Source organism: Oncorhynchus masou, chromosome 6 (assembly GCF_036934945.1).
Source record: "Oncorhynchus masou masou isolate Uvic2021 chromosome 6, UVic_Omas_1.1, whole genome shotgun sequence".
Taxonomy (NCBI): Eukaryota; Metazoa; Chordata; class Actinopteri; order Salmoniformes; family Salmonidae; genus Oncorhynchus; species Oncorhynchus masou.
Window position 1 is genome coordinate 16,479,489 of NC_088217.1, and position 27,608 is coordinate 16,507,096.

At 46.9% G+C, this 27,608-nt stretch overlaps 1 protein-coding gene across 3 annotated transcripts in view; it reads right to left on the reverse strand.

The window, feature by feature from the left end:
* LOC135541421 (histone deacetylase 7-like) overlaps window positions 1–27,608 on the reverse strand; it is a 97,488-nt gene that overhangs the window by 38,153 nt on the left and 31,727 nt on the right. For all 3 annotated transcript variants that reach the window (XM_064967659.1, XM_064967658.1, XM_064967657.1), the window contains 5 exons: window positions 20,436–20,556; window positions 17,881–17,987; window positions 14,775–14,897; window positions 13,210–13,316; window positions 2,586–2,832 (listed from right to left, as the gene is read on the reverse strand). In XM_064967659.1, the coding sequence (XP_064823731.1) occupies window positions 2,586–2,832; window positions 13,210–13,316; window positions 14,775–14,897; window positions 17,881–17,987; window positions 20,436–20,556 (705 nt within the window). The remainder of the gene's footprint in view (window positions 1–2,585; window positions 2,833–13,209; window positions 13,317–14,774; window positions 14,898–17,880; window positions 17,988–20,435; window positions 20,557–27,608) is intronic.

Genomic DNA, 27,608 nt, shown 5'->3' on the forward strand with positions numbered 1-27,608 from the left:
CGAGCGAGCAAAGCCGGCTCGTTCCAGTCACTTGAGGCAGCGAGAGTGCGAAACTCAATAGAATAATCCGTTATGGATCGATTCCCCTGACATAGGGAAGACAGGGCCCTGGAAGCCTCCTCCCCAAAAACAGAACGGTCAAAAACCCGTATCATCTCCTCCTTAAAGTCTTGATACTGGTTAATACACTCAGCCCTCGCCTCCCAGACTGCCGTGCCCCACTCACGCGCCCGTCCGGTAAGGAGAGAAATGACGTAGGCGATGCGGGCTGCGCTCCTGGAGTAAGTGTTGGGCTGGAGAGAGAACACCACATCACACTGAGTGAGGAATGAGCGGCACTCAGTGGGCTCCCCAGAGTAACACGGCGGGTTGTTGATCCTGGGCTCCGGAGACTCGGAAACCCTGGAAGTGGGCGGTGGATCGAGGTGGAGTTGGTGAACTTGTCTTGTGAGGTCGGAGACTTGGACGGCCAGGGTCTCAACGGCATGTCGAGCAGCAGACAATTCCTCCTCGTGTCTGCCTAGCATCGCTCCCTGGATCTCGACGGCGGAGTGAAAAGGGTCCGGAGCCGCTGGGTCCATTCTGGGTCTGATTCTTCTGTTATGAACTTGAGTGAAGACCCAAAAGCGGTTTTAACAGAAAACAGAGTTCTTTAATGAAAAAACAGGAATGGCATAAATCCTCTTCCAACGTTGTCAGCGGAACAAAAAGAACGTTAGTATAGTGCAGGTGGCACCTGCCAGGCAGACTCCGACAGGACAGGACAAGGTGGAAGCAAACGAGACGACAGCTTGCTTCTGGCATCAAAAAACACAAACAAGAATCAGACACTGAAAGTAGCAGGAACAGAGAGAGAAATAGAGACCTAATCAGAGGGGGAAGAGAGAACAGGTGGGGAAAGAGAGAATGAGCTAGTTAGGGGAAATGTAGAACAGCTGAAGAATGAGAGACAGAGAAGGTAACCTAAAAAGACCAGCAGAGAGAGAGAGTGAAGAGAAAGGACAGGAACAGACATAACAAGACATGACAGTGACATCAGCTGATGTAAGAAGGGCTTTATAAACACATTTGATTGATTAATTGTTCAGGGGCAGAATGACATATTTTTACATTGTCGGCTCGGGGATTCGATCCAGCAACCACTCGGTTACTGGCCCAACGCGCTAACTACTAGGCTTCGATGAGTCTGGGTAACCATGAAATAGATCAGTTTGATGAGTCTGGGTAACCAGGAAATAGATCAGTTTGATGAGTCTGGGTAATCAGGAAATAGATCAGTTTGATGAGTCTGGGTAATCAGGAAATAGATCAGTTTGATGAGTCTGGGTAATCAGGAAATAGATCAGTTTGATGAGTCTGGGTAACCAGGAAATAGATCAGTTTGATGAGTCTGGGTAATCAGGAAATAGATCAGTTTGATGAGTCTGGGTAACCAGGAAATAGATCAGTTTGATGAGTCTGGGTAACCATGAAATAGATCAGTTTGATGAGTCTGGGTAACCAGGAAATAGATCCGTTTGATGAGTCTGGGTAACCATGAAATATATCCGTTTGATGAGTCTGGGTAATCAGGAAATATATCTGTTTGATGAGTCTGGGTAACCAGGAAATAGATCAGTTTGATGAGTCTGGGTAATCAGGAAATAGATCAGTTTGATGAGTCTGGGTAACCATGAAATAGATCAGTTTGATGAGTCTGGGTAACCAGGAAATAGATCAGTTTGATGAGTCTGGGTAACCAGGAAATAGATCAGTTTGATGAGTCTGGGTAACCAGGAAATAGATCAGTTTGATGAGTCTGGGTAACCATGAAATATATCCGTTTGATGAGTCTGGGTAATCAAGAAATAGATCAGTTTGATGAGTCTGGGTAATCAGGAAATATATCTGTTTGATGAGTCTGGGTAATCAGGAAATAGATCAGTTTGATGAGTCTGGGTAATCAGGAAATAGATCAGTTTGATGAGTCTGGGTAATCAGGAAATAGATCCGTTTGATGAGTCTGGGTAACCATGAAATAGATCAGTTTGATGAGTGGATGAAGTAAGTGGCATTCAGTCAAATGGTCAATAGAGAGCAGTGTCGCTCTGTATGTGTTTGATTAGCTGTGTATGCAGCAGTCCTGAGGGCTCCAGGATGACTACAGGTGTGTGTGTGTGTGTGTGTGTGTGTGTGTGTGTGTGTGTGTGTGTGTGTGTGTGTGTGTGTGTGTGTGTGTGTGTGTGTGTGTGTGTGTGTGTGTGTGTGTGTGTGTGTGTGTGTGTGTGTGTGTGTGTGTGTGTGTGTGTGTGTGTGTGTGTGTTTGTGTGTGTGTGAGTATGACCAGTGACTAGCTGTGTATGCAGCAGTCCTGAGGGCTCCAGGATGACTACAGGTGTGTGTGTGTTTGTGTTTGTGTGTGTGTGTGTCTCACCAGTGACTAGCTGTGTATGCAGCATTCCTGAGGGCTCCAGGATGACTACAGGTGTGTGTGTGTGTGTGTGTGTGTGTGTGTGTGTGTGTGTGTGTGTGTGTGTGTGTGTGTGTGTGTGTGTGTGTGTGTGTGTGTGTGTGTGTGTGTGTGTGTGTGTGTGTGTGTGTCTCACCAGTGACTAGCTGTGTATGCAGCAGTCCTGAGGGCTCCAGGATGAACATGGGCTGGAGGTGATGGTGGGCAGCACTGTGTCTCTCCATGGGCAGGTAGACCTGGGGCAGTACCCTGGCCACCCTCTGATAACTACCCGTTTCCCAATCACCATGGCCAGGAAGCCCGGTGCTGATGCTCGGCAGGGCGGTGGAGCAGGGCACCATGAAGTGGGCCAGCGTACCATCCTGTAGTAGCAACCTCTGAACCTGAAGGAGGGAGGGAGGTACGGAAAACACAAAACATTCAAACATAACTGCTAAACACACTAAATGAATTGAGTAGTGTTAACTCAAAAAACAATAGTAATTTAAACTTGATTCAATTCCAGTAGGTAGCGTGCACTCAATTACTAACTGCCGGGTTATCAAAGTTCAGTCCTCAAGGATTCAATGTCTGTTAGAATAGATTGACTGTTTCATTCCTTTAGTATAAGTGTAAGAGCAGAAAAAAGCATCAGTTTGCTGATATCTGAGTGGTGAAAAATATTGGAAACTGAAAAGGACACGTCAGTTGAACACTAATCTAGTATTCATGGTACAGTACAGCCAGGTGTCCAAATGTTTTTTAACAGGCCTGTTGAAGAGAGAGAGAAAAGAGAGAGAGATGGACAACTGTACACCACTGCCATGTTATTCAATCAGCCCTTATTCAATTAAAACATATACTATATACAAAAGTATGTGGATACCCCTTCGATTTAGTGGATTCAGCTATTTCAGCCACACCCGTTACTGACAGGTGTATAACATAGAGCACACAGCCATGCAATCTCCAAATCGTCTGTCCTCGGTAGCAACACTCACTACCGAGCTCCAAACTGCAACTGGGAGCAATGTCAGCAAACTGTTCATTGGGAGCTTCATGAAATGGGTTCCACAAGTCTAAGATCACCATGTGCAATGCCAAGTGTCGGCTGGAGTGGTGTAAAGCTCGCCACCATTGGGCTCTGGAGCAGTGGAAACACATTCTCTGGAGTAAAGAATCATGCTTCACCATCTGGCAGTAAGACGGAAGAATCGGAGTTTGGAGAATGCATAGTGGCAACTGTAAAGTTTGGTGGAGGAGGGCCTCCCAAGTGACACTGCTGTCTAAGTCACTGTATCGCAGTGCTAGAGGCATCACTACAGATCAGGGTTTGATCCCAGGCTGTGTCGCAGCCAGCTGCGACTGGGAGACCCATGAGGCGGCGCACAATTGACCCAGCGTCGTCAGGTTTAGGGGAGGGTTTGGCCAAGTGTCGTCAGGGTGAGGGGAGGGTTTGGCCCAGCGTAATCAGGGTTAGGGGAGGGTTTGGCCCAGCGTTGTCAGGGTTAGGGGAGGGTTTGGCCCAGCGTCGTCAGGGTTAGGGGAGGGTTTGGCCCAGCGTCGTCAGGGTTAGGGGAGGGTTTGGCCCAGCGTCGTCAGGGTTAGGGGAGGGTTTGGCCCAGCGTCGTCAGGGTTAGGGGAGGGTTTGGCCCAGCGTCGTCAGGGTTAGGGGAGGGTTTGGCCGGCCAGGATGTCCTTGTCACAGCGAGCAGTGCGGCTTGGCGGGGTCGTGTTTCAGAGGAAGCATGGCTCCCGACCTTCGCCTGTCCTGACTCCGTACGGAAGCTGCAGCGATGGGACGAGACCAGGGCAAATGCCGGCCTGGGGGCTGATTCAGTACGGCCGGGGGCTGTGTGCGACCCGCGACCTGATTCAGTACGGCCCGTGGGCTGTGTGCGGCCCGCGACCTGATTCAGTACGGCCCGGGACCTGATTCAGTACGGCCCGGGGGCTGTGTGCAGCCCGCGACCTGATTCAGTACGGCCCTGATTCCGTACGGCCCGGGGGCTGTGTGCAGCCCGCGACCTGATTCAGTACGGCCCGGGGGCTGTGTACGGCCCGGGGGCTGTGTGCGGCCCAGGGGCTGTGTGCGGCCCATGACCTGATTCAGTATGGCCCGGGGGCGTTGTGCGGCCGGGACCTGATTCAGTACGGCCCGGGACCTGATTCAGTACGGCCCGGGGGCTGTGTGCGGCCCGGGACCTGATTCAGTACGGCCCGGGACCTGATTCAGTACGGCCCGCGACCTGATTCAGTACGGCCCGGGGGCTGTGTGCGGCCCGGGGGCTGTGTGCGGCCCGCGACCTGATTCAGTACGGCCCGGGACCTGATTCAGTACGGCCCGGGACCTGATTCAGTACGGCCCGCGACCTGATTCAGTACGGCCCGGGGGCTGTGTGCGGCCCGCGACCTGATTCAGTATGGCCCGGGGGCTGTGTGCGGCCCGGGACCTGATTCAGTACGGCCCGGGACCTGATTCAGTACAGCCCGGGACCTGATTCAGTACGGCCCGGGACCTGATTCAGTACGGCCCGGGGGCTGATTCAGTACGGCCCGGGAAATCATGCTCAGATGACATATAGAATTTGAGATACACACGTCACAGTTACAAATAGTAGCTAGCTAGAAATTGCGCAAAAAAAAGTTTTTCAAAGATTTCAAATAAAAGGAAAACAGACAATGAATGTAGGGTGTTCCAGCAAGAGTGGACATCAACATATATCTTTATTGAGGTGTCAGGGAAAGCTGTGTGCTTTGTGTGCAAAGAGAACATCGCTGTCGTGAAAGACTACCACTTGTCCCGACACTTCCAGACGAAGCAGGCAGAGAAACATAGGAATATGTCTTCTGAGCGTTGGGCATCTAAAGAGTGGCTCTCTCAGTTGCAAAAGCAGCAAGGACATTTCACAAAACTGCATTCAGCAGATGGAATTGCGAGAGCTAGCTATGTACTGTCCCACAAAATTGCTAAACATAGCAAACCATTCGCTGAGCATTACAGCGTTTTTAATTGACTCTGCAGCAATACTTTGCCCTGAGAAGGAAGAGCTGTTTGAAAATGTTTCCCTGTCTAGACGAACAGTGACACGGCGTGTTGAGGACATTGCAGATGAGAGCAGTTATGCAGGTGACATGGTGCAGTTATTGATATTCTTACGAGGCATAACCCCAGACTGTGAAATTACAGAGGAGCTTCAGTGCAGTCAATGAAGAGCTAACCACAGGGAAAGATTTATTGGAGGAGGTTAATAAGTGTGTGGCAAAGCTGGGACTGAGTTTTAAAAATATATCCAGTGTGACCACTGATGGGTGCCCAAACTTGATAGGAAAAAACATTGTCCTTTTGAAAAGGATGCAAGATCAAATAGCTGAGCTGAACCCAGTTCAGAAAATTGCATTGCATTTTTCATCAGGTGGTGCTCTCAAACGTGTTCTGAAAATGAGCCTGTTGTGGATACAGTCACTAAAGTGGTAAACTTCATAAGAGCAAAATCTTTAAACCACAGGCAGTTTGTCTGACTGTTGGAAGAGACAGAGTCGGGTCATGCAGATCTCCCCTACCACACAAATGTGAGATGGCTGAGTTTTGGGAAGGAGCTTAAAAGGGTGTGGGACCTGAAGTCGGAGATTGATGAGTTTTTGCAAATGAAAGAAAAATATGTTGATTTCCCTCAACTGCAAGATAAAGAATGGTTGGCTGATTTTGCCTTCACCAAGGACATCATGGCCCTCATGAATGAACTGAATTCCAAACTACAAGGGAATGGCCTTTTGCACATCAGATATACAGCCTTGTTAAAGCCTTCAAGGGAAAATTACTTCCCCTGACTCGCCAAGTAGAAACCAACAATCTCACGCACCTTCCGATACTACTAGTCTGTTCCCTATCAGATGACCAGCGGGAGAAGTATACATCACTGCTGTGTGCTTTTAATAGTGTTTTCTCGTAGTTTTGAGGAAAATGACATGGTGTTGGGTTTCCACTCCTTTCACCTTCAATGTGGATAAATCTCTCACTGACCTGCAGTGATTGGAGAACTATTCAAAACAATGTCACTGACGAGGTTGTATGCATCTCAGCATGAACAAAACTTTCCAAAGATGAGGAGTCATGCTCAGAAGATGTTTGTACTGTTTGGGTCAACCTATGTATGTGAACAGATATTTTCAGTGATGAAATATAAGTTAAGGCACAGCTCATCTCTTACTCACCTCTCAGCAATCCAGCGCATAGTGACGTCAGAAACTATACCTGGCTTCACTGCTCTAGTCAATGCCCATCAGAGACTTCACTCCTCACACTGATTGAGTAGTTTAAATGTAATGTTGAGCTCTCCCTCTTTCTTGGGTTTTTGTGCATACCCGTTAACAAGAGTTCTGTCCGTGGTGCTGAATACACAGTGTCCTTTCCCTGCGTGTAGTTTATTGCATGTTTAATAATGAAAATACTACAAAAAGGAGAACATGGATGTGGTTTATTTCTGTTGATGTTAAAAAGTAAAATAAGTAGCATATCCTACAAAAATATCCTACAAAAAGGTTCCGGGTTGGAGCGAGCGGTCGCATCTACACTTCGGTCCGCAGGTAGTATAACCTTTCATTACATTTTCATTACATTTCATTATAGTACAACGGTTTGATTTGTCTAATCTTAGCAATTTCTTCTTAGCTAGCTACATAGCCGTCTTTGTATCAAAGATAATTGCGTAATTATCGTATTTCGTCGTCCTAACATAGTCTACACTATCTGCCCAGCAGCTAGCTAAGCAACTAGCTAACGTCTAAGACAATTGTGTAGTCTAGAGCGATTTTCTAGGTTAGCTAGCCAGCTATTGTCGTTCTTTTAACGTAACGTAACGCAATCAACACTGCTAGCTAGCCAGCTAGCCCCCAGCTAGCCCCCGAATAGCAGCACTGTAGAAACTATTACAGTACAACGGTTTGATTTGTTTAATCGTAGCTAGCTAGCTACATAGCCGTCTTTGTATCTAAGACAATTGTGTAGTCTAGAGCGATTTTCTAGGTTAGCTAGCCAGCTATTGTCGTTCTTTTAACGTAACGTAATGCAATCATCACTGCTAGCTAGCCAGCTAGCCCCCGAATAGCAGCACTGTAGAAACTATTACAGTACAACGGTTTGATTTGTTTGATCGTAGCTAGCTAGCTACATAGCCGTCTTTGTATCTAAGACAATTGTGTAGTCTAGAGCGATTTTCTAGGTTAGCTAGCCAGCTATTGTCGTTCTTTTAACGTAACGTAACGCAATCAACACTGCTAGCTAGCTAGCCCCAAATAGCAGCACTGTAGAAACTATTACACTCGACGGAACGACTTGATTAATGTAGTGTCAACATCACAGCCACTGCCAGCTAGCCTACAAAGTCAACAACGCAGCCACTGCCAGCTAGCCTACTCCAGCAGTACTGTATAATTTCAATAATTTTAGTCAATAAGATTCTTGCTACGTAAGCTTAACTTTCTGAACATTCGAGATGTGTAGTCCACTTGTCATTCCAATCTCCTTTGCATTAGCGTAGCCTCTTCTGTAGCCTGTCAACTATGTGTCTATCTATCCCTGTTCTCTCCTCTCTGCACAGAACATACAAACGCTCCACACCGCGTGGCCGCGGCCACCCTAATCTGGTGGTCCCAGCGCGCACGACCCACGTGGAGTTCCAGGTCTCCGGTAGCCTCTGGAACTGCCGATCTGCGGCCAACAAGGCAGAGTTCATCTCAGCCTATGCCTCCCTCCAGTCCCTCGACTTCTTGGCACTGACGGAAACATGGATCACCACAGATAACACTGCTACTCCTACTGCTCTCTCTTCGTCCGCCCACGTGTTCTCGCACACCCCGAGAGCTTCTGGTCAGCGGGGTGGTGGCACCGGGATCCTCATCTCTCCCAAGTGGTCATTCTCTCTTTCTCCCCTTACCCATCTGTCTATCGCCTCCTTTGAATTCCATGCTGTCACAGTTACCAGCCCTTTCAAGCTTAACATCCTTATCATTTATCGCCCTCCAGGTTCCTCGGAGAGTTCATCAATGAGCTTGATGCCTTGATAAGCTCCTTTCCTGAGGACGGCTCACCTCTCACAGTCCTGGGTGACTTTAACCTCCCCACGTCTACCTTTGACTCATTCCTCTCTGCCTCCTTCTTTCCACTCCTCTCCTCTTTTGACCTCACCCTCTCACCTCCCCCCTACTCACAAGGCAGGCAATACGCCGACCTCATCTTTACTAGATGCTGTTCTTCCACTAACCTCATTGCAACTCCCCTCCAAGTCTCTGACCACTACCTTGTATCCTTTTCCCTCTCGCTCTCATCCAACACTTCCCACACTGCCCCTACTCGGATGGTATCGCGCCGTCCCAACCTTCGCTCTCTCTCCCCCGCTACTCTCTCCTCTTCCATCCTATCATCTCTTCCCTCTGCTCATACCTTCTCCAACCTATCTCCTGATTCTGCCTCCTCAACCCTCCTCTCTTCCCTTTCTGCATCCTTTGACTCTTTATGTCCCCTATCCTCCAGGCCGGCTCGGTCCTCCCCTCCCGCTCCGTGGCTCGATGACTCATTGCGAGCTCACAGAACAGAGCTCCGGGCATCCGAGCGGAAATGGAGGAAAACTCGCCTCCCTGCGGACCTGGCATCCTTTCACTCCCTCCTCTCTACATTTTCTTCCTCTGTCTCTGCTGCTAAAGCCACTTTCTACCACTCTAAATTCCAAGCATCTGCCTCTAACCCTAGGAAGCTCTTTGCCACCTTCTCCTCCCTCCTGAATCCTCCCCCCCTCCTCCCTCTCTGCAGATGACTTCGTCAACCATTTTGAAAAGAAGGTCGACGACATCCGATCCTCGTTTGCTAAGTCAAACGACACCGCTGGTTCTGCTCACACTGCCCTACCCTGTGCTCTGACCTCTTTCTCCCCTCTCTCTCCAGATGAAATCTCGCTTCTTGTGACGGCCGGCCGCCCAACAACCTGCCCGCTTGACCCTATCCCCTCCTCTCTTCTCCAGACCATTTCCTGAGACCTTCTCCCTTACCTCACCTCACTCATCAACTCATCCCTGACCGCTGGCTACGTCCCTTCCGTCTTCAAGAGAGCGAGAGTTGCACCCCTTCTGAAAAATCCTACACTCGATCCCTCCGATGTCAACAACTACAGACCAGTATCCCTTCTTTCTTTTCTCTCCAAAACTCTTGAACGTGCCGTCCTTGGCCAGCTCTCCCGCTATCTCTCTCAGAATGACCTTCTTGATCCAAATCAGTCAGGTTTCAAGACTAGTCATTCAACTGAGACTGCTCTTCTCTGTATCACGGAGGCGCTCCGCACTGCTAAAGCTAACTCTCTCTCCTCTGCTCTCATCCTTCTAGACCTATCGGCTGCCTTCGATACTGTGAACCATCAGATCCTCCTCTCCACCCTCTCCGAGTTGGGCATCTCCGGCGCGGCCCACGCTTGGATTGCGTCCTACCTGACAGGCCGCTCCTACCAGGTGGCGTGGCGAGAATCTGTCTCCTCACCACGCGCTCTCACCACTGGTGTCCCCCAGGGCTCTGTTCTAGGCCCTCTCCTATTCTCGCTATACACCAAGTCACTTGGCTCTGTCATAACCTCACATGGTCTCTCCTATCATTGCTATGCAGACGACACACAATTAATCTTCTCCTTTCCCCTTCTGATGACCAGGTGGCGAATCGCATCTCTGCATGTCTGGCAGACATATCAGTGTGGATGACGGATCACCACCTCAAGCTGAACCTCGGCAAGACGGAGCTGCTCTTCCTCCCAGGGAAGGACTGCCCGTTCCATGATCTCGCCATCACGGTTGACAACTCCATTGTGTCCTCCTCCCAGAGCGCTAAGAACCTTGGCGTGATCCTGGACAACACCCTGTCGTTCTCAACCAACATCATGGCGGTGGCCCGTTCCTGTAGGTTCATGGTCTACAACATCCGCAGAGTACGACCCTGCCTCACACAGGAAGCGGCGCAGGTCCTAATCCAGGCACTTGTCATCTCCCGTCTGGATTACTGCAACTCGCTGTTGGCTGGGCTCCCTGCCTGTGCCATTAAACCCCTACAACTCATCCAGAACGCCGCAGCCCGTCTGGTGTTCAACCTTCCCAAGTTCTCTCACGTCACCCCGCTCCTCCGCTCTCTCCACTGGCTTCCAGTTGAAGCTCGCATCCGCTACAAGACCATGGTGCTTGCCTACGGAGCTGTGAGGGGAACGGCACCGCAGTACCTCCAGGATCTGATCAGGCCCTACACCCAAACAAGGGCACTGCGTTCATCCACCTCTGGCCTGCTCGCCTCCCTACCACTGAGGAAGTACAGTTCCCGCTCAGCCCAGTCAAAACTGTTCGCTGCTCTGCCCCCCAATGGTGGAACAAACTCCCTCACGACGCCAGGACAGCAGAGTCAATCACCACCTTCCGGAGACACCTGAAACCCCACCTCTTCAAGGAATACCTAGGATAGGATAAGTAATCCTTCTGACCCCCCCTTAAATGATTTAGATGCACTATTGTAAAGTGGCTGTTCCACTGGATGTCAGAAGGTGAATTCACCAATTTGTAAGTCGCTCTGGATAAGAGCGTCTGCTAAATGACTTAAATGTAAAAATGTAAATCTGGACGTGATTTACAGTAGATATCAACACAGTCATACACATGATATATAATCCTGTAATATGATTCTGGCCCACGATGGCAAACATATATTCTAATGTGGCCCTCCATGGAAAATAGTTCCAGGGGGATGCAGGAAAACGCTACCTGCCCCAATGCATAGTGCCAACTGTAAAGTTTGGTGGAGGAGGAATAATGGTCTGGGGCTGTTTTTCATGGTTCGGGCTACGCCCCTTAGCTCAAATGAAGAGAAATCTTAATGCTACAGCATGTAATGACATTGTGGATGATTCTGTGCTTCCAAATTTGTGGCAACAGTTTGGGGAAGGCCCTTTCCTGTTTCAGCATGACAATGCCCCCGTGCACAAAGCGAGGTCCATACAGAAATGGTTTGTTAAGATCGGTGTAGAAGAACTTGACTGGGCTGCACAGAGCCCTGACCTCAACCCCATCGATCACCTTCGGGATGAATTGGAACGCCGACTGCGAGCCAGGCCTAATCGCCTTAAATCAAGGCCCAACCTCACTAATACTCTTGTGGCAGAACGGAAGCAAGTCCCTGCAGCAATGTTCCAATATCTAGTGGAAAGCCTTCCCAGAAGAGTGGAGGCTGTTGTAGCAGCATAGAAATGTGCAAAGAAATGAACTGTGTGTCCTGAATACAAAGCATTGTTGGGGCAAATCCAACACAACACATCACTGAGTACCACTCTTCATATTTTCAAGCATGGTGGTGGCTGCATCATATTATGGGTACTGTATGCTTGCAATCGTTAGGATTAAAAAGAAAAGGAATATAGCTAAAGACAGGTAAAGTCCTACAGGAAAACCTGGTTCAGTCTACTGACATTGGAAGACAAATCCACCTTTCAACAGGACAACAACCTAAAACATTAGGCCAAGTATACACTGGATTGTCTTACCAAGACGACATTGAATGATGCCTAGTTATAGTTTTGACTTAAATCGGCTTTAAAATCTATGGCAAGACTTGAAAATGGTTGTCTAGCAATAATCAAAGACCAACTTGACAGAGCTTGAGAATTAAAAAAAAAAAATTGTACATTCCAGGTTTGCAAATCTCAGACTTACCCAGAAAGACTCACAGCTGTAATCGCTGCCAAAGGTGATTCTAACATGTATTGACTCAGGGGATTGAACACTTATAATCTAGGGGGGTGGGAGGAGAGATGGTGGGAGGAGAGAGGGGGTGGGAGGAGTAAAGGTTGGTGGGAGGAGAGAGGGGGTGGGAGGAGAGAGGGGGTGGGAGGAGTAAAGGTTGGTGGGCGGAGAGAGGGGGGTGGGAGGAGAGAGGGGGTGGGAGGAGAGAAGGGTGGGAGGTTAGGGGGAGGAGAGAAGGGGGTTGGGGGAGGAGAGAGGAGGGTGGGAGGTTAAGGTGGGGGAGGAGAGAAGGGGTTGGGAGGAGTTGGGGGGAGGAGAGGGGGGTGGGAGGAGAGAAGGGGGTGGGAGGAGTATAGTGTGGTGGGAGGAGAGAAGGTGGGGGGAGGAGAGAGGGGGTGGCAGGAGTATAGTTGGGAGGGAAAGAGGGAGGAGTATAGTGTGGTGGGAGGAGGAGAGTGGGAGGGAGGGGAGGAGTATAGTCTGGTGGGAGGAGAGAAAGTGTTGGGAGGAGAGAAGGTGGGGGGAGGAGAGAGGTGGTGGGAGGAGTATAGCGTGGTGGGAGGAGAATAGCGTGGTGGGAGGAGAGAAGGGTGGGAGGCGATAGTGTGGTGGGAGGAGGGGGTGGGAGGAGGAGAGTGGGGAGGAGAGAGGGGGTTGGAGGAGGAGAGAGGGGGTGGGAGGAGTATAGTGTGGTGGGAGGAGAGAGGGGGTGGGAGGAGAGAGGGGGTGGGAGGAGAGAGGGGGTGGGAGGAGAGTGGGGGGGGGAGGGAGTGTGGGAGGAGAGGGGGGTGGAGGAGGAGAGAGGGGTGGGAGGAGAGAGGGGTGTGGGAGGAGAGAGTGGGGTGGGAGGAGAGAGGGGGTGGGAGGAGTGGGGTGGCAGGAGAGTGGGAGGAGAGAAGGGAGTGGGAGGAGAGAGTGGGGTGGGAGGAGAGAGTGGAGTGGGAGGAGAGAGTGGAGTGGGAGGAGAGAGTGGAGTGGGAGGAGAGAGGGGGTGGGAGGAGAGAGGGGGATTGAGAGGGGCTCACCACGTGGGTTAGTCCGGTAGTAAGTGTGCTGTCCGAGAGAAGGCTGTCATTGGGCGAGCTGCACCCAGACACTGGAGTGCTACATGTACTGCTGCTGGGGGAGGAGTCTGCAGGACGGAAGAGAGGGACAGCCAATCAGGATAATACATTGAACTGTGTGTGTAGCTGAACTTGGCCATTTTTTAACCTTTATTTAACCAGGTAGGCAAGTTGAGAACAAGTTCTCATTTACAATTGCGACCTGGCCAAGATAAAGCAAAGCAGTTCGACACATACAACGACACAGAGTTACACATGGAGTAAAACAAACATACAGTCAATAATACAGTAGAACAATAAGTCTATATACAATGTGAGCAAATGAGGTGAGATAAGGGAGGTAAAGGCAAAAAAAGGCCATGGTGGCAAAGTAAATACAATATAGCAAGTAAAACACTGGAATGGTAGATTTGCAGTGGAAGAATGTGCAAAGTAGAGATAATGGGATGCAAAATAAATAAATAAATAAATGTTTCCAGTTTCAGAGATTTTTGTAGTTCGTTCCAGTCATTGGCAGCAGAGAACTGGAAGGAGAGGCGGCCAAAGGAAGAATTGGTTTTGGGGGTGACCAGAGAGATATACCTGCTAGAGCGTGTGCTACAGGTGGGTGCTGCTATGGTGACCAGCGAGCTGAGATAAGGGGGGACATTACCTAGCAGGGTCTTGTAGATGACCTGGAGCCAGTGGGTTTGGTGACGAGTATGAAGCGAGGGCCAGCCAACGAGAGCATACAGGTCGCAATAGTGGGTAGTATATGGGACTTTGGTGACAAAACGGATGGCACTGTGATAGACTGCATCCAATTTATTGAGTAGGGTATTGGAGGCTATTTTGTAAATGACATCGCCGAAGTCGAGGATTGGTAGGATGGTCAGTTTTACAAGGGTATGTTTGGCAGCATGAGTGAAGGATGCTTTGTTGAAAAATAGGAAGCCAATTCTAGATTTAACTTTGGATTGGAGATGTTTGATGTCAGTCTGGAAGGAGAGTTTACAGTCTAACCAGACACCTAGGTATTTGTAGTTGTCCACATATTCTAAGTCGGAACCGTTCAGAGTAGTGATGATGGACGAGTGGGCAGTTGCAGGCAGGGATCGGTTGAAGAGCATGCATTTAGTTTTACTTGTATTTAAGAGCAATTGGAGGCCATGGAAGGAGAGTTGTATGGCATTGAAGCTCGTCTGGAGGGTTGTTAACACAGTGTCCAAAGGAGGGCCAGAAGTATACAGAATGGTGTCGTCTGCGTAGAGGTGGATCAGAGACTCACCAGCAGCAAGAGCGACATCATTGACATATACAGAGAAGAGAGTTGGTCCAAGAATTGAACCCTGTGGCACCCCAATAGAGCCTGAGGCCCAGACAATAGGCCCTCAGATTTGACACACTGAACTCCAGGTGCTAGTGCTAATGTTAGTGCTAGGCTGGGGCAAAACGGCTGGGGCTGTACAGCATCAGGAAGGAGGAACACTAAGAGAAAATACAATTAGAGGCTTTTTTGATAGACAGTGGACACAAGGCAGGAGTACCCAGAGTATCCGGAATTCTGGGCTTGATTGTGGGCAGGGTGCTGGTCTTGCGTTGGAGAGGGTTCTGCCTGGAGTTGATGTGCTTCTTCAGTTTACTTCTCACCTTCAGGAAGGGATCAGAAGCTGAACACACACAAGCACGTACACACAAACATACACAAGCACGTACACACAGACACAACATTCAAATGGATGTTAATAGTTTGGCCAATTCAGGACATTTCTCTAACACATCCTTAGACAGTACACAACAAAACAGTCAGCTGAATGCATAAAAGCTGAGCACAATCAATTTAGGCAAATCAAAATGGCTACAGTTCCATAATGTTCTATCTTATCATAAATCCTCTACAGTACATAACAAAACCCTATCAAAGCTCTTCAACAGCACGGCAGAACAAAAAACTAAAGTTTCATGTTTATTTTGGCAACTAGCACAATAGGCTTAACTACATGATCAATCAGCGAGCGGCTTGGCCCAGACAAAAGACGTAGATGACTGAGGGGTGTGTAGCTGCGAAATAGCCAACGCTGCTAGGGTAATACAGCTAAATAATGGCATTGTAATTGAACTTCAGGTGACATAGTGTACAGTTAGTAGGAACCACTCCTTAGTACTGTAGTCCTCACTCATAGAAATGGAAAGAGGGAATGCCTACTATCTTTGCAACTGATCACGTCTAATCAAATCAAATTGTATTATAGTCACATGCTTCATAAACAACAGGTGTAGACTAACAGTGAAATGCTTACTTACAGGCCCAGAAAAATAGAAAATAGCTACCTCTGTACCAGAGCTGTTGCCATAAAATGTAATGTTAATTTCTGTTCCCTAAGCCGCCTCCAATGTCGTTTTAGACAATTTGACAGTCGTTTTAGACAATTTGACAGTACGTTCGATCAGCCTCACAACTGCAGACCACGTGTAACCACGCCAGCCCAGGACCTCCATATCCGGCTCCTTCACCTGTGGGATCGTATGGAGGAGTATTTCTGTCTGTAATAAGGCCCTTTTGTGGGGAAAAACTCATTCTGATCGGCTGGAACCCTGCCTCAGTCATGCCAAATCCATAGATTATGGCCTCATTATTTATTTAAATTGACTGATTTCTTTATATGAACTGTAATTCAGCAAAATCTTTAAAATTGTTGCATGTTGCATTTTGGTTCAGTATATTTAGCAGGCTTATGGCTTGAGGGTGGAAGTTGTTCAGGGTCCTGTTGGCAATTGCCATGCGGTAGCAGAGAGAACAGTCTATGACTTGGATGGCTGGAATCTGACCATTTTTAGGGCATTCCTCTGACACCGCCTGGTATAGAGAGCCTGGTTGGCAGGGAGCTCGGCCCAAGTTATGGGCTGTGCTGCATCCCAAAGCCCAGACCTCAGAGGATGTGCAGACCAGCTGGCTGGTGTGTTAATGGGCATATTTAATCTCTCCCTATTCCAGTACCCTCTGTAGAGCCTTACGGTTGGATGCCAAGCAGTACCAGGCGGGGATGCAGCCAGTCAAGATGCTCTCAATGGTTCAGCTGTAGAACTTTGAGGTTCTGAGGGCCCATGCAAAATCTTTTCAGCATCCTGAGGGGGAATAGGCGTTAGGCGTTGTTGTGCCCTCTTCTGTGTTGGTGTGAGTGGACCATGATAGATCCTTAGTCATGTGGACACAGAGGAAACGCTCGACCTTCTCCACTACAGCATCGTCGATGAGAATGGGGGCGTGGTGTGCACTCCGTTTCCTGTAGTCCACGATCAACTCCTTTGTCTTGCTGACATTGAAGGAGAGGTTGTTGTCCTGGCACCACACTGCCAGGTCTCTGAACTCCTCCCTATAGTCTCATCATCGTCAGTGATCAGGCCTGCCACCGTTGTGTCGTCAGTAAACTTAATGATGGTGGCGGATACAGAGTTGTGGGTAAACAGGGAGTACAGGAGGGAACTAAGCAAGCACCCCCGAGGAGCCCCGTGGCGATGGTCAGCGTGGCGGAGATGTTGTTGCCAACCACAACCACCTGGGGGCGACCCGTCAGGAAGTCCAGGATCCAGTTTCGGAGGGAAGTGTTCAGTCCCAGGGTCCTTAGCTTAGTGATGAGTCTGGAGGGTGCTATGGTGTTGAACGCTGCGCTGTAGTCAATGAACATCATTCTCGTATAGTTGTTCCAGGTGGGAGAGGGCAGTGTGGAGTGCAATAGAGATAGCATCATCAGTGGATCTGTTGGGGCAGTATGCGAAAAGCACTTAATGAAGACAGAAGTCAGTGCTACGGGGCGATAGTAATTTAGTTCAGTTACCTCGCTTTCTTGGGTACAGGAACAATGGTGGACATCTTGAAGCAAGTGGGGACAACAGACTGGAATAGGGAGAGATTGAATATGCCCATTAACACTCCAGCCAGCTGGTCGGCACATCCTCTGAGGTCCCGGCTTGGGATGCCGTCTGGGCTGGCAGCCTTGCTAAGATTAACATGCTTAAATGTCTTACTCAAGTCGGCCAAGGAGAACGAGAGCTCACAGTCCTCCTGAGTGGTTGCAGCCCGCGTCAGCACGGTTTTCCTCTAAGCGGAAAATGACATACACACTATGTCCGTATGTTATTCATCCCCCCAGTCAGTGAGACAGACATGCCTGACATTCTCACAAAAGGTTTGTTTTACACATACTTTAGTTATGTAACTAACTTTTGGTCTTTCTTTCATGCTTTCTTTCTCTTTTTGTCTAGTAATTCACTCTCTTGTTCTTTCTCTCTGTTGCCCTCTAGGCTTGGTGTCTCCCCCCTCTGAACTATGTCTCTGTCTCTCTCTACATCAGTGTTCAGTATATGTGTGTTAACATGTATCTAACTACATAACTCACCCAACAACTATCAGAGTAGGAATGCTGAACTACTGTAGGATCATATCCCTGTCCATGCAATCTGATTAATTATGTTCTAAAAGGTCAAAGTGATCCTAGATGAGCACTGCTGTGCTCTGGTTTAGCACATCTTTCATGGCAGACCCAAACCATTGTCAGGAGTCGACCGTATGTTGTTTACAATGTCACCTGATGACACCATAGTGAGAATGGGAAACAATCTTGTAGTAAATGTACAATCTACAAAATGTCTCACCTGTTCTTCTGAGGGGCGTGTCCTTGCGTTGGTCACATGGTGGATGATGGACAACAGGGGTCACCATGTGAGGCCTTGGGGGCATGTCAGGATCTGGGGCCAGTTCCCTATGCAACCAAGAGAGTTGAGAGTCATCCACCAAAATGTTAAATAACCATTGCTAAGTGTCTATTGTTTTGTGTTCTATTACTGGTGGCCTCAAAAATAATGTTGATGAAAATGGACAGTAAAGAATCGTATTGTAAAATATTGCTTCACTCAGGCCAGTCACTCAGGCTGTAATCTAACACCTAATCTAATGAGTCACTCAGGCTGTAATCTATCACCTAATCTAATGAGTCACTCAGGCTGTAATCTATCACCTAATCTAATGAGTCACTCAGGCTGTAATCTATCACCTAATCTAATGAGTCACTCAGGCTGTAATCTATCACCTAATCTAATGAGTCACTCAGGCTGTAATCTATCACCTAATCTAATGAGTCACCCAGGCTGTAATCTATCACCTAATCTAATGAGTCACTCAGGCTGTAATCTATCACCTAATCTAATGAGTCACTCAGGCTGTAATCTATCACCTAATCTAATGAGTCACTCAGGCTGTAATCTATCACCTAATCTAATGAGTCACTCAGGCTGTAATCTATCACCTAATCTAATGAGTCACTCAGGCTGTAATCTATCACCTAATCTAATGAGTCACTCAGGCTGTAATCTATCACCTAATCTAATGAGTCACTCAGGCTGTAATCTATCACCTAATCTAATGAGTCACCCAGGCTGTAATCTATCACCTAATCTAATGAGTCACTCAGGCTGTAATCTATCACCTAATCTAATGAGTCACTCAGGCTGTAATCTATCACCTATCTAATGAGTCACTAATCTAATGAGTCACCAGTCAGGGCTGTAATCTATCACCTAATCTAATGAGTCACTCAGGCTGTAATCTATCACCTAATCTAATGAGTCACTTCAGGCTGTAATTTCTATCACCCTAATCTAATGAGTCACTCAGGCTGTAATCTATCACCTAATCTAATGAGTCACTCAGGCTGTAATCATTTATCACCATAATCTAATGAGTCACTGTCAGGCTGCAGCTGCAATAATGAGTCTATCACCTAATCTAATGAGTCACTCAGGCTGTAATCTATCACTCAAGTTAACGGCATCATCTAATGAGTCACTCAGGACCATGTGCTGTAATCTATCACCTAATCTAATGAGTCACTCAGGCTGACATAATCTATCACCTAATCTAATGAGTCACCATCAGGCTGTAATCTAAAATAAAACACCTAATCTGTTATAAATTATTCAGTCACTCAGCAGTGCCTAATCTACACCACCTAATCTAATTTTGATTATAATAGTCCGAGAAGAACAATATTGTCAGGCCATACATTTAGCCAATATGCTGTGATAAAGTATTAGGCTTACTTCACAAATGTCATTCCTACAGAAGAGTTTTTATTAGGTTAATGTTATAATGAGTCAAACTCAGGCCTTTTTGACTTGATCTAGATTGTGACCACTGACCGGATTAGAGGTACGATTTGTAATCTATTACTTTCATTGTTTTAGAGGTACATTTGTCTTACTTTCATCCCTAATGAGGATCATTTGTGGGACAGGATTGGATAGGTGAGAAGAAAAGGATGGTGGTTCCACCAAAGGCATGGAAGTCTAATAACACTATATGTTCATGAGTGGACACACACAGTCAGATGCAGGTACAGTACCATCAGTCCAGTAAAATAAAAACAGCTAATTGTTATAAATTATTCAAATGTATGCTCAGCAGTGCCTTGCAAGTGCTACACCAACTGATCGATTTTGTTATCTCCGAGAAGAACAATATTGTCTTTAGCTATGCTGTGATAAAGTATTAGGCTTACTTCACAAATGTCATTCCTACAGAAGAGTTTTTATTAGGTTAATGTTATTATTTTTTAAGTCATGTTAAAAAAAATCTGAGTGGTAGTTCTTGGCTTGCTTTTTGACTCTCTTGACTCAGAAAAGGTCTCTCTAATGAGTCACGCAGCCCAGTCAGTCAGGCTGTAATCTATCACCTAATCTAATGAGTCACTCAGGCCTATCTAGATTGTTTTAGAGGTACATTTGTCTTACTTTCATCCCTAATGAGGATCATTTGTGGGACAGGATTGGATAGGTAAGAAGAAAAGGATGGTGGTTCCACCAAAGGCATCTCTCTCTCTCTCTCTCTCTCTCTCTCTCTCTCTCTCTCTCTCTCTCTCTCTCTCTCTCTCTCTCTCTCTCTCTCTCTCTCTCTCTCTCTCTCTCTCTCTCTCTCTCTCTCTCTCTCTCTCTCTCTCTCTCTCTCTCTCTCTCTCTCTCTCTCTCTCTCTCTCTCTCTCTCTCTCTCTCTCTCTCTCTCTCTCTCTCTCTCTCTCTCTCTCTCTCTCTCTCTCTCTCTCTCTCTCTCTCTCTCTCTCTCTCTCTCTCTCTCTCTCTCTCTCTCTCTCTCTCACAATCATACATTTTTTTAAAGTAGAAACTTTAATCAATGTCTCTCCTGGGTCGATTCTCACCTGTAACTCCTGGGCGTGTTTCTGGTGGAGTTGGAGGCGGTCGTCTCCAGGGCGGCCTGCTCCGTCCTCTTCAGGATTTGGCTTCTGAGTTTCTGTTTCACCAGGGGACTGGCCACAGCACCTGTCCGTCAACAGAGTCACCCAATCAGATTGTCACGGATCCCTCCGGAACATTCATTACGCACACCTGGCCCCTATTCCCAGTGATTAGTAATTGTATAAGTGTGCCCTTGGTTTATCAGTGTCCTGTCCATTATTGTAACAATGTCTGTTGGTTCGTTTGAACACCTGTGCTGTGTGTTTTGGCTTTCGTGCCATTGTGGATTGCGCAGGTGATTATGGGTCTCATTGTGCGCTTGTGTTATTTATTCGAGGTACTACTCGCTCTTTTGTTTGGGTTTCAACCCTGTGTTTTGTCTAGTGTTTGTTTTGGTCTTCGTCCCCGTTCCTTTACACGGCACGCCATAATTTGGGTACAATAAAATACCCTATTACGCATTCCTGCGTCTGTCTCCCGAATCATTTATACCAGCGTGACAGAGGCAAGAATGAACCGAAGCTGAGGTGCAGCATTCTAAGCCGACTAAACGTATTTAACGTTTTGTTCTGAACAGAATCATTATTATTTTTGTTCTGTTTCACTGTTCCGACCTGCAAAATGACATTCTGAACCGGTTCGAACCCCCAAAAAGTACTGGTTAATATCCTTCCTTTCTGAACCTCTGAAATCTCCCTAAAAAATTCCATTAGCTCAAGATTAAATTACTTCACCAATCAGTGCAGATAGAGCAGCTAGCTACTGTATGTAGCAGGCAATAGTTGGTAAACACGATGGACAGACAAGATGCGACTGAAATTTTGCAGGTGGTGAGAGTATAGGAAGAGGCTTGGCTTGAAGGGCTGGGAATCTTATGACATGCATTATCTGAATTAGGCCCACAGAATTATACCTACAGAGGAGTTGCTTCTATGGAGGAACTTAGAATGTCTTAAACTTCCAAGAGTTGGCTTAAAGTTGGACTACAGCTAGCTAGCTTGTTAGCTATATAGCTAGCAAATAAGCTTGTGTGTGCAGAGCGGCACCATAATTAAAAACACTTAACTTTGAAGTTAATAAATCCAATGTCAGAATATTGTCATACCCTTATATTATACCCTTTGACTTATTCAACATTTTGTTATGTAACAGGTTGAAAAATGTATATATATATCTTACCCATCTACACACAATATCCCGTAATGACAAAGTGAAAACACTTTTGTGGAAATGTTTGCAAATTTATTGAAAATTAAATCCAGAAACATCTTATTTGCATAAGTATTCACACCCCTGAGGCAATACTTTGTAGAAGCACAGCTTTGAGTTGTCTTGGGTATGTCTGTATCAGCTTTTTACATTTTTGTCATTAGCAGACACTCCTATCCAGAGTGGCTTAAAGTAGGTTTTGGAGCAGTGGCTTCTTCCTTTTTGAGTGGCCTTTCAGGTTATGTCGATATAGGACTCGTTTTACTGTGGATATAGATACTTTTGTACCTGTTTCCTCCAGCATCTTCACACGGACCTTTGCTGTTGTTCTGGGATTGATTTGCACTTTTCACACCAAAGTACGTTCATCTCTAGGAGACAGAACGTGTTTCCTTCATGAGCGGTATGATGGCTGCGTGGTCCCATGGTGTTTATACTTGCGTACTATTGTTTGTACAGATGGATGTGGTACCTTCAGGCGTTTGGAAATTGCTCCCAAGGATGAACCAGACTTGTGGATGTCTACAATTGTTTTCAAGCAAAGAGGCACTGAATTTGAAGGTAGGCATTGAAATACATCCACAGGTACACCTCCAATTGACTCAAATTATGTCAATTAGCCTATCAGAATCTTCTAAAGCCATGACATAATTTTCTGGAATTTTCCAAGCTGTTTAAAGGCACAGTCTATTAAGTGTATGTAAACTTCTGACCCACTGGAATTGTGATACAGTGAATTATAAGTGAAATAATCTGTCTGTAAACAGTTGTTGGAAAAATTACTTGTGTCATGCACAAAGTAGATGTCCTAACCGATTTGCAAAATCAAATCAAATCAAATTTTATTTGTCACATACACATGGTTAGCAGATGTTAATGCGAGTGTAGCGAAATGCTTGTGCTTCTAGTTCCGACAATGCAGTAATAACCAACAAGTAATCTAACTAACAATTCCTAATCTACTGTCTTATACACAGTGTAAGGGGATAAAGAATATGTACATAAGGATATATGAATGAGTGATGGTACAGAGCAGCATAGGCAAGATACAGTAGATGGTATCGAGTACAGTATATACATATGAGATGAGTATGTAAACAAAGTGGCATAGTTAAAGTGGCTAGTGATACATGTATTACATAAGGATGCAGTCGATGATATAGACTACAGTATATACGTATGCATATGAGATGAATAATGTAGGGTAAGTAACATTATATAAGGTAGCATTGTTTAAAGTGGCTAGTGATATATTTACATCATTTCCCATCAATTCCCATTATTAAAGTGGCTGGAGTTTAGTCAGTGTCAGTGTGTAGGCAGAAGCCACTCAATGTTAGTGGTGGCTGTTTAACAGTCTGATGGCCTTGAGATAGAAGCTGTTTTTCAGTCTCTCGGTCCCAGCTTTGATGCACCTGTACTGACCTCGCCTTCTGGATGATAGCGGGGTGAACAGGCAGTGGCTCGGGTGGTAGATGTCCTTGATGATCTTTATGGCCTTCCTGTAACATTGGGTGGTGTAGGTGTCCTGGAGGGCAGGTAGTTTGCCCCCGATGATGCGTTGTGCAGACCTCACTACCCTCTGGAGAGCCTTACGGTTGAGGGCGGAGCAGTTGCCGTACCAGGCGGTAATACAGCCTGCCAGGATGCTCTCGATTGTGCATCTGTAGAAGTTTGTGAGTGCTTTTGGTGACAAGCCGAATTTCTTCAGCCTCCTGAGGTTGAAGAGGCGCTGCTGCGCCTTCTTCACGATGCTGTCTGTGTGAGTGGACCAATTCAGTGTGTCTGTGATGTGTATGCCGAGGAACTTAAAACTTGCTACTCTCTCCACTACTGTTCCATCGATGTGGATAGGGGGGTGTTCCCTCTGCTGTTTCCTGAAGTCCACAATCATCTCATTAGTTTTGTTGACGTTGAGTGTGAGGTTATTTTCCTGACACCACACTCCGAGGGCCCTCACCTCCTCCCTGTAGGCCGTCTCGTCGTTGTTGGTAATCAAGCCTACCACTGTTGTGTCGTCCGCAAACTTGATGATTGAGTTGGAGGCGTGCGTGGCCACGCAGTGTGGGTGAACAGGGAGTACAGGAGAGGGCTCAGAACGCACCCTTGTGGGGCCCCAGTGTTGAGGATCAGCGGGGAGGAGATGTTGTTACCTACCCTCACCACCTGGGGGCGGCCCGTCAGGAAGTCCAGTACCCAGTTGCACAGGGCGGGGTCGAGACCCAGGGTCTCGAGCTTGATGACGAGCTTGGAGGGTACTATGGTGTTGAATGCCGAGCTGTAGTCGATGAACAGCATTCTCACATAGGTATTCCTCTTGTCCAGATGGGTTAGGGCAGTGTGCAGTGTGGTTGAGATTGCATCGTCTGTGGACCTATTTGAGCGGTAAGCAAATTGGAGTGGGTCTAGGGTGTCAGGTAGGGTGGAGGTGATATGGTCCTTGACTAGACTCTCAAAGCACTTCATGATGATGGAAGTGAGTGCTACGGGGCGGTAGTCGTTTAGCTCAGTTACCTTAGCTTTCTTGGGAACAGGAATGATGGTGGCCCTCTTGAAGCATGTGGGAACAGCAGACTGGTATAGGGATTGATTGAATATGTCCGTAAACACACCAGCCAGCTGGTCTGCGCATGCTCTGAGGGCGCGGCTGGGGATGCCGTCTGGGCCTGCAGCCTTGCGAGGGTTAACACGTTTAAATGTTTTACTCACCTCGGCTGCAGTGAAGGAGAGACCACATTTTTCCGTTGCAGGCAGTGTCAGTGGCACTGTATTGTCCTCAAAGCGGGCAAAAAAGTTATTTAGTCTGCCTGGGAGCAAGAAATCCTGGTCCGTGACTGGGCTGGATTTCTTCCTGTAGTCCGTGATTGACTGTAGACCCTGCCACATGCCTCTTGTGTCTGAGCCGTTGAATTGGGATTCTACTTTGTCTCTGTACTGACACTTAGCTTGTTTGATAGCCTTACGGAGGGAATAGCTGCATTGTTTGTATTCAGTCATGTTACCAGACACCTTGCCCTGATTGAAAGCAGTGGTTCGCGCTTTCAGTTTCACACGAATGCTGCCATCAATCCAAGGTTTCTGGTTAGGGAATGTTTTAATCGTTGCTATGGGAACGACATCTTCAACGCACGTTCTAATGAACTCACACACCGAATCAGCGTATTCGTCAATGTTGTTATTTGACGCAATACGAAACATGTCCCAGTCCACGTGATGGAAGCAGTCTTGGAGTGTGGAGTCAGCTTGGTCGGACCAGCGTTGGACAGACCTCAGCGTGGGATCTTCTTTTTTTAGCTTTTGTCTGTAGGCAGGTATCAGCAAAATGGAGTCGTGGTCAGCTTTTCCGAAAGGGGGCGGGGCAGGGCCTTATATGCGTCGCGGAAGTTAGAGTAACAGTGATACAAGGTTTTTCCGCCCCTGGTTGCGCAATCGATATGCTGATAAAATTTAGGGAGTCTTGTTTTCAGATTAGCCTTGTTAAAATCCCCAACAACGATGAATGCAGCCTCCGGATAAATGGTTTCCAGTTTGCAAAGAGTTAAATAAAGTTCGTTCAGAGCCATCGATGTGTCTGCTTGGGGGGGGATATATACGGCTGTGATTATAATCGAAAAGAATTCTCTTGGTAAGTAATGCGGTCTACATTTGATTGTGAGGAATTCTAAATCAGGTGAACAGAAGGATTTGAGTTCCTGTATGTTTCTTTCATCGCACCATGCCTCGTTAGCCATAAGGCATACACCCCCACCCCTCTTCTTACCAGAAAGGTGTTTGTTTCTGTCGGTGCGATGCGTGGAGAAACCCGTTGGCTGCACCGCATCGGATAGCGTCTCTCCAGTGAGCCATGTTTCCGTGAAGCACAGAACGTTACAGTATCTGATGTCCCTCTGGAATGCTACCCTTGCTCGGATTTCATCAACCTTGTTGTCAAGAGACTGGACATTGGCAAGAAGAATGCTAGGAAGTGGGGCACGATGTGCCCGTCTCCGTAGTCTGACCAGAAGACCGCTACGTTTCCCTCTTTTTCGGAGTCGTGTTTTGGGGTCGCTGCATGCGATCCATTCCGTTGTCCTGTTTGTAAGGCAGAACACAGGATCCGCGTCGCGAAAAACATATTCTTGTTCGTACTGATGGTGAGTTGACGCTGATCTTATATACAGTAGTTCTTCTCAGCTGTATGTAATGAAACCTAAGATGACCTGGGGTACTAATGTAAGAAATAACACGTAAAAAAACAAAAAACTGCATAGTTTCCTAGGAACGCTAAGCGAGGCGGCCATCTCTGTCGGCGCCGGAAATTACCATAGACAACAAAAGACAGTCCGTTTTTCTGTTGTCAAATAGAAAAGGTGAACCCTACCATCAGCATCTCTCAGAGGCCTGGTCATCTCCTCACGGGCAGAATCAACAAGAGCAGACGTTGGCAGTAAAAAGAGGGGGCAGCATTTCACCCCTTTGAAGCTGAACTCTGATGGGCAGGTTCTTAGGAATTTGGTGAATTGCAGATTGCTTTGCTGCATTTTTTAACAGTGGTTTCCTTCCAGAAAGTAAAAGACATCAAACAACATGACATTGTACAATTATTAAGTCCTCCATGTTACTTGCTTCCTTGTTTTGACTTAGGTTTCATGTGCAAATAGACTGACTTAAATAATGGAATTCCCCTTGTTCCATACAACACATTGTAGGATTCAAAGGACGAACCGAAACCGACGCACACAAACACCTAAACTACCTACAAGATTGCACAGGTGTCATCATACATTGCCTTTCTGAAAGACATGGTCATCATAGTTTACATGATAATCTAAGTATTCCTTATATATCAACACCACTGTCCCAGAAAACCTAGACCCACTCTAATTTGCATACCACCCGAACAGATTCACAGATGATGCAATCTCTATTGCACTCCACACTGCCCTTTCCCACCTGGACAAAAGGAACACCCATGTGAGAAGGCTATTCATTGACTACAGCTCAGCGTTCAACACCATAGTGCCCTCAAAGCTTATCAATAAGCTCAGGAACCTGGGACTAAACACCTCCCTCTGCAACTGGATCCTGGACCGTCCCCAGGTGGTAAGGGTAGGTAACAACTAGAGGTCGACCGATTATGATTTTTCAACGCCGATACCGATTATTAGAGGACCAAAAAAAGCCGATAACAATTAATCAGACAATTTTTAAAAAGTATTTGTAATAATGACAATTACAACAATACTGAATGAACACTTATTTTAACTTATATAATACATCAATAAAATCAATTTAGCCTCAAAGAAATAATGAAACGTGTTCAATTTGGTTTAAATAATGCAAAAACTTTATTTGGAGAAGAAAGTAAAAGTGCAATATGTGCCATGTAAGAAAGCTAACGTTTAAGTTCCTTGCTCAGAACATGAGAACATATGAAAGCTGGTGGCTCCTTTTAACATGAGTAAGAAGTTTAGGTTGTAGTTATTATAGGAATTATAGGACTATTTCTCTCTATTCCATTTGTATTTCATTGACCTTTGACTATTGGATGTTCTTAAATGCACTTTAGTATTGCCAGTGTAACAGTATAGCCTCCGTCCCTCTCCTCACTCCTCCCTGGGCTCGAACCAGGAACACAACGACAAAAGCCACCCTTGAAGCACCGTTACCCATGCAGAGCAAGGAGAACAACCACTCCAAGTCTCAGAGCGAGTGAGGTTTGAAACGCTAGTAGCGCACACCCCGCTAACTAGCTTGCCATTTCACATCGGTTACACCAGCCTCATCTCGGGAGTTGATAGGCTTGAAGTCATAAACAGCGTAATGCTTGACGCACAATGAAGAGCTGCTGGCAAAACGCACAAAAGTGCTGTTTGAATGAATGCTTACGAGCCTGCTGCTGCCTACCACCACTCTCTATTAAATCATGGACTTAATTATAACATAAT